The 12318-nt window shown below is 38.6% G+C and overlaps 1 protein-coding gene across 3 annotated transcripts in view; it reads left to right on the plus strand.

Annotated features, from left to right (window-relative positions):
* The first annotated feature begins 483 nt into the window (after positions 1–483).
* The window catches only part of chd5 (chromodomain helicase DNA binding protein 5), a 47908-nt gene continuing 36073 nt past the window's right edge, over positions 484–12318 (plus strand). Inside the window, exon 1 of one of the 3 annotated variants that reach the window (XM_047810411.1) lies at positions 484–1796. In XM_047810411.1, coding sequence (XP_047666367.1) covers positions 1730–1796 — 67 coding nt within the window. In that variant the 5' untranslated portion in view covers positions 484–1729. The remainder of the gene's footprint in view (positions 1797–12318) is intronic. The other 2 variants (XM_027167836.2, XM_027167835.2) reach the window with 2 other exon arrangements.

Genomic DNA, 12318 nt, shown 5'->3' on the forward strand with positions numbered 1-12318 from the left:
AAGGTGTCCTTAGTGTATTCTTGGTGTATTTTAGAGCAAATTTCCTTCATTAAAGCTACATGGAAAATGATCAAATCACTGAAACAAAATTGTAACTATTATAAGTAAATTAAAAAAACGTATATACTAATATATATGAAAGTAGAATAAAATATCCTGAATAACAACATAGAACATTTTTATAGATACAATTCTGACATGAATAATAATAATCATAAATATCATTATTAGTATAATAATAATTATTATAATACTATTACTATTTTTATACTAATAATAAATATTGTTATTGTAATAATAATAATAACGATGATAACAATAAAATGATTATTATTATTATTATTATTATTATTATTATTATTATATAACCCACTATTGTTTCCTTTTTGTAATTATAAAACACTTTATTATACATTTCTAATAACAATATATCACTTTTTATTTATAATATCCAAACAGGCTTTATTTCAGAAGTCATTATAAAATAATAATGAGAATAAAAAATAAAAAATAAATCTAAACCTGAATAAACCGGAAACGCATTAAGAGTTAGATTGTTGCTCATTCTACAGAGCGCTCGTGCTTTTCCTCACTTCTTTGTCTCGAGCGCCTTCCAGCTGCGGTAACCTTGACAACCGCTCGTGACTTGCAGCCAGCCATGTAGAACAGCAGCAGCAGCCACGCGCGCTCGTGGAAAAGCGCAACGATTTTTTTTTGCCTATAGAACGTCAGTTTATTTTAATCCACAAGTCCCGAGCCATGTTGGCATCTACAGAGCTAAGCGAAGCTAAAATAAAATAAAGAAGTAAGATGTCATTTCAGTGAGATAACAGCATGAATAGAACTCTTCCTCGCGCAGCCCGTGAACAGACACCTGTAAATGCACGAGCTTCGGGTGAAAGAAAAGGAATCATGTGATACAAACAAAAGGGTGCGTTTATCCATCTTGAAGGCCTAACGTTAACTGTCGCAAAACCGGTGCTCGCTTTCCGTTTCCGCGGGCTGCCTCGAGACAACTTTCTTCGCGTCTTATCCCGACATAACCTCCGCGCGCGCGCACACTCGACCGGGGAGGCGATAAAACAGGGACAATGCGCGTGAGAGATGAAGGGGCACGCGGCGCTGTTTACACACACACACACACACACACACACACACACACACACACACACACACACACACACACACACACACACACACACACACACACATATACAGATACCACTCACGCGCTCCCGCTCACTACTAGTATCACCTGGTTACTAGGGCAGCACTACTAACTAGTTGCCTGCGCAATTATGGGATGGATTGCCATGGCAACCGACCAGACGTCACGAGCTGGAGCTGGGCATGTGTGTTCCATTTTCGTCTCTTATTTTCAGACACGAGGATAATTGGATAGAGGAGGAAAGAAGAGGGAAAGAAAAGATCGGAGCGCATCCAAAACCTTCGGATCTTCTTTTTGTGCATTTTTTAATTTTTTTTATTATTTATTTTTTTTAAGCAAAAATCCTCACCCTCATATGTCCCTGTTTTTTTTTTTAATTCTCCATCTAGTCCTTTAAAAAAAGGCGTTGCTTAATCGGGAGTTTGCGCGACTTTTTTTTTGTTTAAAAAAAAAAAAAAAAAAAAAAAAAAAATCCCGGACGCACGGATGTAATTTTTGTGCGTGAGGACGCGCGCGCGCGTGTGTGTGTGCGTGTGTGTGTGTGTGTGTTATGCGGTGAAGATGCCCGGATCACTGAGCAACGAGGAAGAGGGCCAAGACGATTTGGATTTTGAAGACGACGTGCCAGGTGAGGGGAGTGAATAAAGTGGACATGGGAGGAGGAAGGAAAGAAGGGATGGAGGGAGGGAGGGAGAGAGAGAGAGAATGAGGGAGGGAGTTTGTAGCCTTCAGAGATGTTCCTGCTGCTGGGTTCAATGCAGGGGGTAAATAAAAAAAAAGCTCGAACTCTTTACACCTAATAAAGAAAGGGGGCAGGACGCAGAGACACAGAGACACAGAGATGTCATAACCACGTTATCACAGCGCGTCATGATCTCCTGTACTGTCCCTCACAGAAAGCCTTCAGTCTAACCGACCATACTGGGATTCTGCATGCTTTTGTGCTTCTCTATTTTATTACCACACCGACCTCAAAAAGGCACGATTTCTTTTGCATCAATACGAGTGTCATATTAAATGCCTTCTATTATAGGGTTTTACAAGCAGAGGTCAAAATGCCTAAAACGTTTCATCCTACTTCATCCATCAGACTGGACAGCTTATTTATTTATATGTACTTAAGTCAATTCTTAAACAAAGTATCACGGGACGGAGCTTGCGGCCGGGTTGCTGCTTTTGTCTCTGGTCAGGATTTCTCCAAAGAGCCACGTGTGACAGGAAAATATCACCTACATACTACTTTTTTCCATTTGAAATATTTCTCATCAGAACATCTGGATGCACTTGGACAAAACATATAAAACATTGTTTGCTTTGGCACAAGAAATTTGTCCAGTTTTTAGTTTGGTGATCTTGACAGTGTTAAAATTAGGGTTCTTTGGACGGTAATCAGATGTAATCAGATAATCAGATGTAAACGGTAATCAGATGTAACTGTGTAGGAATTTTCTCCATTTTTGAAAGGGAATCGATCCCTTAACCCGAACCCGGCCTGACTCGCTGGAACGAACAGCTGTATTTTTAAGATTGTTACTGATCACATGGTCAAATATAAAGTATAATTTGCTGAATTCTGTATCAGCATCCAATAAAAGGCATCCTCCATTTTAGCTCTTCGACTAATGATCCTCTAATGATAAGGACATTATGGGCTTATAGGAAATTAAGCATCGTACAGTAACTCTGCATTCTGTCGATTATTCTTACAGCCGCACGCCTCGTTGTTTTATTGCAAGTCGGCTGTCTAAAAAATGTAACTCGTTCAGATTAGAATGCTGATTACGTATAAACTGTTTAAAATGCGACATACTGTAAACATCGGCTTAAAGAGCCTGCATGTGAATTTTTTTGGCATCAGAGCTATGGGCATGTGTAACGATTATTTAACACAAAGGCATTTGTCAATACTAAGGAGTAATTTCATGATGGCATTGGTTTTGTTTTCAGCTGGCAGTCTTTTTTTATTTTCTTTAAATGTAACTTGCCCTTTATTTGTGTGAATTTGCCCACAGTAACTCACACTGTCGCTGGAAAACCAAACCATATGTAATAACACTGTTACTGTCTCTACACCCGTATTCATCCTCCATTCCTGAGCAGACCATGGTAGTAAATATACTAGTGTGTTAATGTGTGTTAATGGAATTTATCCGCATTTTGATGCATTTTGATATGACCGTTATTAAGGTTGTGTAACAGAATGAATGATTATATTGTGTCCATTTACACATTTCTCGTAAGGTGTGTAACAATCAAACAATTCGTATTTAAGATGCTGAGACTGAAATAAAATGAGGCCACGTTCCATATAAAAGCTAGATGTAAACTGATATTAACTGTAAATATTCTCATATTCTAGCAAGGTGGTGTAATTTGCTTGCAACTCCTTGATTCTTTTGATTCTTTGAGTCAACTCTTTGATTTGACTCTTTCTCACTGTAGTATCCCAGCAGGCTGAGAGCGTGGCCTTATTATTGTTAAAGTATCGTTGCTTTAGGAATCAAAATCGTATCATGTCATGTATCGTGTAGCAAGTGGAAGCCTGAGCTTTCCCTCTAGTTCATGAAGGAGCTGACGATTTAACATTGAATGGAGTAGAATGAGGAGTGTGTGTGCAAATTTCCCCAAATTTTCACCCGTTCTTTTCTTTGAAGTAAAATGAAACCAAGAATGAACTCATCGACGCATGAGACTGGAATTATCTGTGAAAATCTTTTGCTCTCTACGATATTCACTGACATCGATCACGAAGCCCCGCCCTGTTTTCCCAAGCGTTCAAGAAAAAAATGGCAAGTGTTAGACAAATAGATATTTAAAATATCTTTTGCTATCTGTTGTTATTAAAATATCTATTAATGAAATATCTGTTATTGATAACAAAATATCAATATTTGTTAGGGATGCTAGCTGGATGAATGGATGGATGAATGGATGAATGGGTGGGTAGATGGATGGATTTATGGATGAATGGGTGGGTGGATGGATTGGTGGGTGGGTGGGTAGGTGGATGGATAGGTGGGTGGATAGATGAATGGATGGATGCATGGGTGGGTGGGTGGATGGATGGGTGGATGCGTGGGTGGGTGGATAGGTGGATGGATAGGTGGGTAGATGGATTGATTTGTGGATGGATGGGTGGGTGGGTGGATGGATGGATGGGTGGGTGGTTGGCTGGCTGGCTGGCTGGATGGATGGGTGGATGGATGGATGGGTGGATGGGTGGATGGATGGGTGGATGGATGGATGCTTTATTGATCCCAGAGGACATTCAAGCATCCAGTAGCAAGATTATCATTAGGAAAATGTTTTGGTCAAAGACAAATAATTTTAACTCTGAATGATTAAATAAGGCAACAGTTTAGTGTCAAAACTAAGACTTTACCAAGTATTTATGATGGTGATGGTATGTAAGAAGTGATTAAATCACTCGTCACTCGTCACTCATCACTGCCACTCATAGCAGAATCGTTCAAAAACCACAGCAAAATGTCCTCCATGTGGACGAATCAATGATATAGGAATAAATACATACTTGCTCTTGTTTTTTTGGCTGTTTATTGCAAATGCATTATTTGATTACTGCTGCCGATATCATGACATCCTCCTGCACATTTCTTCTTAAACCTGAAAAGGAAGAAACGCTCTTTATTTTCTGGTTCTTTAGCTTCTAGGTTCCATGCAAATCTATTATTTATCCGTTTTAAATAGGAGCGAGGTAATAAGTTGGGATTGCCGTGCCAACCTCGTGACGCATCCATGCCCCGATTTTGGGACGTCAGCTTCATCTGCGTCTCGTCCGTCTCCACTTGCTCTTAATGTGAATCTACGGTGGACTTATTTTCCAAAATAAAGCTTCTAATGTTGCTTTTAATACACTCCAAGAATTGAGGGAGCTCCTCTGTAGCTCCTAAACAAGACTCATCAATCTCACAGTCAGATCAGTCTTTCTCTTCCTGCAGGGTGCAGGTGCCATGCTGAGAGAGATGTGATGAAGTGGCCTCGAAGCCCGGTTACGCTTCTTTATACCACCACGGCGCTCGGCTTGCTAAAATCGATGCCGTCATAGTTTTCTCGCCTTTAGCTGACTCGGGGTGCTCGGAGTTAAAAGAACTATCCTTAATATGGCTCCGTGAGTGGTTTGACTTTGAATAATTGTTCCTATTCGTTCCTCAGAAGAACAAATTGATTAAATAAATTCATAGCCCAAGCTGAATATTTTAGGTCAGGCTTTGCATATAAACTACGCCACCGTTCTGCGGACCGACGCATGTATAATTCAAGAGCAGATTTGCTTCTTTTATTGATTTCGAAAAACGCCTTTCAGACTGCACTGAAGGTCATAAGCGTGTGCTAACTTATGCAGCGCTCAGGCTACACAGCTCTGGAAAGGCGAGAATGCAGAATTCGGACTTTGTTGTGGACTTCAGCTGAATCTAGACACCCATCAGTGTAAAATATCCTGTTTTTATCTAATTCGCTTAACTCCTTTACCCGGAGGGCAAAAAATGGAGTTTGCTCGTGTTTTTTTTTTTTTGTCGCGTTCACGTGGATGATTGAACGTCTATGTCGTGTCTCATTCCACAGTGGTGTTAATATGAAGCTCATATGACAGGAGACACTCAGGACTTTGTAGTGTTTCATCACTATTTCTCTTTTTCTCTAAAATACTAGATTCAGCATATTCATAGAAAAGTTGCACACAATTGTTTATATCTTTCGAAGTAAATGTCTATCTCAGACCCGTTTCTTCTCTCTGAGATAACAGCTAAACAGCTTTAAACATTCATTCATTCATTCATTGTCTACCGCTTATCCGAACTTCTCGGGTCACGGGGAGCCTGTGCCTATCTCAGGCGTCATCGGGCATCGAGGCAGGATACACCCTGGACGGAGTGCCGACCCATCACAGGGCACACACACACACTCTCATTCACTCACACACACACACACTACGGACAATTTTTCCAGAGATGCCAATCAACCTACCATGCATGTCTTTGGACCGGGAAACCAGAGTACCCGGAGGAAACCCCCGAGGAAAACATGCAAACTCCACACACACAAGGCGGAGGTGGGAATCGAACCCCCAACCCTGGAGGTGTGAGGCAAATGTGCTAACCACTAAGCCACCGTGCACCCCTCAGCTTTAAACAGCTAAAATTCACTGTAAGGATAACAGACGGAAGAACACACGTCTCACACCGAAAGACGACAGAGTTAATCCTGACATATTATGGATCAGATTTAAACCCAGAAAATTGCTCGTTTATATTTATTGCGTTCGGTAGACGCTCTTATACAGAGGGACTTTTATTTTATCTTGTTTTTATACTACTGAGCAATTGAGGATTATGGGCCTTGCTAAAGGGATTCAAACTCATGACCTTCTGACCAGTGATCCATCACTAAGCTACCACATCCCCTTCTCAGCCCACATTCATTTGTTTACACTGATCGAAAACGTCCCAGAAGTCTATTTCCATTCTGACGGCACGACAGAAAGCCAGCGTACCGGAAGAAAAGGGTTGAATTCCTTTAATCATTGAATAATTTGTTCGAAAAACAAGTATCATCTCTCCTCAGACTCCTTCAGTCATTTTCGAAACTAAAACAAAGCATCCTACCATTTGGTTATGGCAAATTAAAAAGTCTCTCTCCAAGCCCTCGCTCGATTGGCTGAATCTAACGCAGCACTCAGACTCATTTGTGTTCGTTTAAGCGTCGCCGAAGTTTTACTGCCGCATCACAAGCCAGATCTCTCTCAGAGTCTTATAAAGAAGCTGCGCTGCAAACATCTGGAGAGACTAATGAGTGTTAGAATGCTCTGTGATGTGTGTACCTTTAGCACATTTGCAGCATATTTTATACTTATATAATCCTGAGTTAAATGGAGCACTGAGAAATCATTCTCCGAGTGTTTTCATAATGTGCCTTGCTCAGTTTCCATATCCAATTGATATAACAACAGGGGGAAAAAGTTTGTGTATAAATCTTTCCATTTGTTGGGCTTTTTTTCCACAAGCGTACGTAAGATATTATTATTATTATTATTATTATTATTATTATTATTATTATTATTATTATTATTATTATTATTATTATTATTCACAGATAAGAATAAGATGATCAATGGACACAATTATTCCTTTAATGTTTCATACTATATATTTTTAAGAGTCTATAATATATGCGTCCTACTATATTCTTTTTCTTTCTGTTTTTCTTTTTTTTCTTTGTTTATTTTTCTTCTTATTTTTCCTTCCTTCCTTCCTTCCTTCCTTCCTTCCTTCCTTCCTTCCTTCCTTCCTTCCTTCCTTCCTTTCTCTCCCTCCATCCATCCATCCATCCATCCATCTGTCCTTCCTTCCTTCCTTCCTTCCTTCCTTCTTCTCTCTCTCTCTCTCTCTCTCTCTCTCTCTCTCTCTCTCTCTCTCTCTCTCTCTCTCTCTCCCTCCTTCTATCCATTCTTTCTTTCTTTCTTTCTTTCTTTCTTTCTTTCTTTCTTTCTTTCTTTCTTTCTTTCTTTCTTTCTTTCTTTCTTTCTTTCTTTCTTTCTTTCTTTCTTTCTTTCTTTCCACTCCTCTTTGCTTTTTTCTGACTGGGATTTGATGGGACAAAAAAGTTCAAAGGTTTATAATATTAATTTCTTCCTGTATTTTAATTTCATCCGTAAAACTAAAAAAAATTGTTTGATAAATTTTGACGTTTTCCAGCGTTTCTTTACCCCTTTTAAGCCAGTCCAGATGTTTTTGGTCTTGTCCGATATTTCAGTGACTTCTGATCTGATTGGCTGACATTAACCTTCATTTGGCTGATTAGTGACATCACAAGCACGAGGCGTTTATCTCTACTATAGAAGCGACAGATATTTACTGTAGAAAGCTTCTGATTGGAGGAGACCAACGACCTGCACCAGTCACTCATACAGACCTTTAATAACTGATGATTAATTAAAAAAAAAAACATGACTAGATAATAGATCTGTAGAATGTCAGAGTCAGAATCAAGGCAAATGCTTTTAGTTTCTTGTTGGACTTTAAGTTTCTTCTCCTAATATTTTACTATATATTTCTATATTATATCTATATATTAGGGCTACTGTTTGAAATATTGTAAAGATTCGAAAGAACTTTATGAGAAGTAAGAAGTCACAAAGCTTTGAGAATAAAGTCGTAATTCATACGGAGATAAAAAGTCACACTATTCTGCAAAAATGTTTTGAGGGAAACCTTGAAATTGATATTCCACATAAAACATACAAGGATAAAGCCAGAATGTTTCGAGAATAAATTCAAAATGCATAGAAAACGAAAGTTGGAGCATCTGATATTTCAAGAAATTTCAAGGGGAGAAACATAATATTTGAGCAAAAAAAAAAAAAAAAAAAAAGGCATAATATTAACAAAAAAGCTGCAATACTTTAGAATTCTGGGAATAAATTTATAATAATTATATAGGGAAAATGTCTAAAAGGAAAAATTTTTATTTTATGAGTGAAGAAGTATTTTTCTTTTCTGTTTTTGTAAAATTGGAGTTTTATATTGCAGAGACAAAACAACGATAACGAATTTCTCAGGTATCTCTTTAAAACGATCTTCAGTTTATATAACAACTATTTATAAAAGAAAGGGAAATGTGGATGCAATATTTAAAATAAAACGTAAAACAGGTTCTATAACAAAAAGACATTTGGTGCAATAGCAGTTCCAAAAATCAACAAATTTTAATATATCCTTTTGGTAATTTACATAGAATCTAATTTTCTCCAGAGTCAATATACTTTTTACATCATTCCAATCCTGTATTAGTGGCGGATTAGACTTATACCAGCACCCAGTTATAGCTTTTGTACTTGATGCAAGAAGTATATATATATATATATATATATATATATATATATATATATATATATATATATATATATATATATAGAGAGAGAGAGAGCGAGCGAGCAAAGAAATCGTTTTTTAAATAAAGTTGTATTTTTATATATTATGAGGAAAAGTCTTTGTTTAAAGAGTAAAGTGGTGATATATCCAGAGAGGAAAGTCATGATACTATGGTGTAACTGTATATACGTAACACACTGTTATAATGAGAGACAGCTGTTACAGCTGTTACGCCACAGATGAGAACATTTCCTGTGCTGGTTAATTCTAAAATGACACAGTCTTTTAAGCTTTTCTTTATGTTTTAGCTATTTTATTACTGCATTCTCTCATATTCCGCTCTTGAAATTTCAAAATGTTGTTGCTGCAACAAATATTATAATATCGGGGGATGTGGTAGCCTACTGGTTAAGGTGTTGGACAATCAGAAGGTTCTGAGCTCGAATCCCAGTTTGACCAAGCGACCACAGCTGGGCCCCTGAGCCAGGCCCCTAACCCTCAGTTTGTATAAAATGAGATAAATGTAAGTGGCTCTGGATCGGGGCATCTGCCAAATTCTGTAAATGAAATCTTATAATATAGAGAAATGTTCCAAATTTGGTGCTTTAGCAATTTTAGTTTGATTTGAAACATGTTTTGATGTCTCATGTAATTCTGTCTGTCTGTTTCCTACATAATAAAATGATAGAGTAGGGCTGGGCGATAAAACGATAACGATATGTATCGTGATAGACACGTGATCGATATCAATAAAAAATGTGTCCGATAAAACGTTTGATATTTTTTATTCTTTGTCGGAAGGCAACCGAGGTTGCGGAGCAAGTTTGGTTGCATTAACAAAGGCGCTCACTCTCTGGTAACCTAGCAGCGTAGGGAGTGCCATGCTAACAGCCAATCATGTAACAGTATCATGTTTGGTTGTGCCATATTGTTGTTGGATTCCTCTTCAGTAACCGGCGACTGATGAGCAGGAAATGAGCCGCAGCGAGCGAGGAAATTGTAAATAAAAGAGGAAAAGTCAGCTCGCCAGTATGGCAGTTTTTTGGATATTATAAGTCTGATCGTAGTCACCAGAAGGTGAACAGCTAGTGAACTTCCTAGCACTAAATTCTCAGGTTTCTATGTTTATATTTAACACTTTACACTATTTTATTCCACTTTATTAAGCATTTCTTACATTTTATTTCATTTTGCACCTTAAATGTTAAGAGATAATAGTTAAGTGTTCATTGTGACTTCAGATTTATGTTTACATTGTAATTATTTGAGGTTTCCTGGTTGTTGACATTTGTGTCTTAATAACGGAGGGGATTGTGATCAGAGGAAGGTTAAGTTTAAAATAAAAATGTTTAAATGTAATATATTTTTCTTCTGGTCCTTATTTTAAATGGGTCATAAAAAAATATCAATAATTATCGATATCGACCGATATGAAACACTGATATCGTGATACAGATTTCAGTCGTATCGCCCAGCCCTTCGATAGTGTCTTTAAATGTATGCTGAAATAGGAAGTTATGTTTATAATTTGGGCAAATATTGTGTATATTTGACCTTTCCAGGTGAAAACAGAAAAACAGCTTCAAGAGCCTTTTGCATCGCTTAACATAACAGCAGAACCTCGCAGGAACACGACTCGGATATCTCGTGGATCTATATCGAGTATCATATGATACTCAGAGCTCTGATACTAGAAAGAAGATGAACAGACCAACAATGAGACTGTTGCATTGCTTCTATCTCTTCTTAGCCATCCGGAGGATCTGCGAGAACACGACAGCTTCTCGGGAACGTGTAGTCTGTAATAACCGCTAGCATCAAGGCTTCTGTCGTTAAACGTTGAACGGTGAACAGACCATCACACACATGCGCTCCCTTTATCGATCCTGGACGCTTTAGTGAACGCTTTGTGAATCCAGCATGAATTGCAAAATAAAAAAAAAACCTCGAATGCCCTTTCATGGAGCGGTTAAATGGAGGTTAAGTGGATTTTAAGGATAGCATGCAGGAGATACAGAAAGCCCCTTTTTCCTCGGCTCCCTCAGGGTGCAGTGCAGGATTTGAGACATGCTGCGTATTTCATGGCCTACCGCCTGAGCAGCAACATTAAGTAAGAGAGAGAGAGAGAGAGAGAGAGAGAGAGACGTACTTCTTCTCCATCATTACCGTCTCTTAACCCTGCTGCTCTATTCATTACTTAGCAATGCAAGACTCATCGCCACAGGCCATTTCTTTTGATTTTTACAGCTGTACAAGTGTGAAATGTAGTTAAAAGACTCTCATCTTTATTTCAATTATTAGTAGAATAAACACCGTTCATACAATCAGATCTAGACCGTAAGAAAAATGGAAAATGCTCTTTTTAGGTAGTTCCTAGTTTTTCCTTTCTTATAGCATAAAAAAAGCACAATCTAGATCTAATCCTCACCATTCGATGCGTGGGATTTAACGGAGGTCATAGGACATGTTCATGAGGACAACGGGGCACATACGAAGCTCGCTGAGTCAAAGAAAGGCTGAATTCATTAACATTAACGCTAATGTTAACGTAGGAGAGTATCGAACTGTTTTCTGTTGTATCGGACAGAAACAAACAAGGAGAGATCCGTGATCGGAAAGAGGACGAACGGGGGAAGGAGAGCAAGGAATATTAGAACATCATCACACTTAGTATCATTCATTCATTCATTCATTTTCTACCGCTTATCCGAACTTCTCGGGTCACGGGGAGCCTGTGTCTATCTCAGGCGTCATCGGGCATCGAGGCAGGATACACCCTGGACGGAGTGCCAACCCATCACAGGACACACACACACACTCTCATTCACTCACACACACACTACGGACAATTTTCCAGAGATGCCAATCAACCTACCATGCATGTCTTTGGACCGGGGGACGGGGAGAACATGCAAACTCCAAACACTCCACGCACACAAGGCGGAGGCGGGAATCGAACCCCCAACCCTGGAGGTGTGAGGTGAACGTGCTAACCAATAAGCCACCGTATACCCCCCCCCCCCCACCCCTTAGTATCAGCGTAGCCAAATTTCGGAAAATGAGAAAAATTTTAAATTCGTACAAATCAGCCATATGGTTTCTGATATCATTTGGCATTCTGAGTCTTTGTCAGATAGTCTTTAGAAGTTTTGGCACCTTTTCTGACCTGAGCATGAAACCATATGAAATGATATTATTAAAATGATTGACACTCCTAGGGTTAATATTTGATGAATATGTAATATTCATATAACGGCTCGA

This window comes from Tachysurus fulvidraco, chromosome 2 (assembly GCF_022655615.1).
Source record: "Tachysurus fulvidraco isolate hzauxx_2018 chromosome 2, HZAU_PFXX_2.0, whole genome shotgun sequence".
In the NCBI taxonomy this organism is placed as follows: domain Eukaryota; kingdom Metazoa; phylum Chordata; class Actinopteri; order Siluriformes; family Bagridae; genus Tachysurus; species Tachysurus fulvidraco.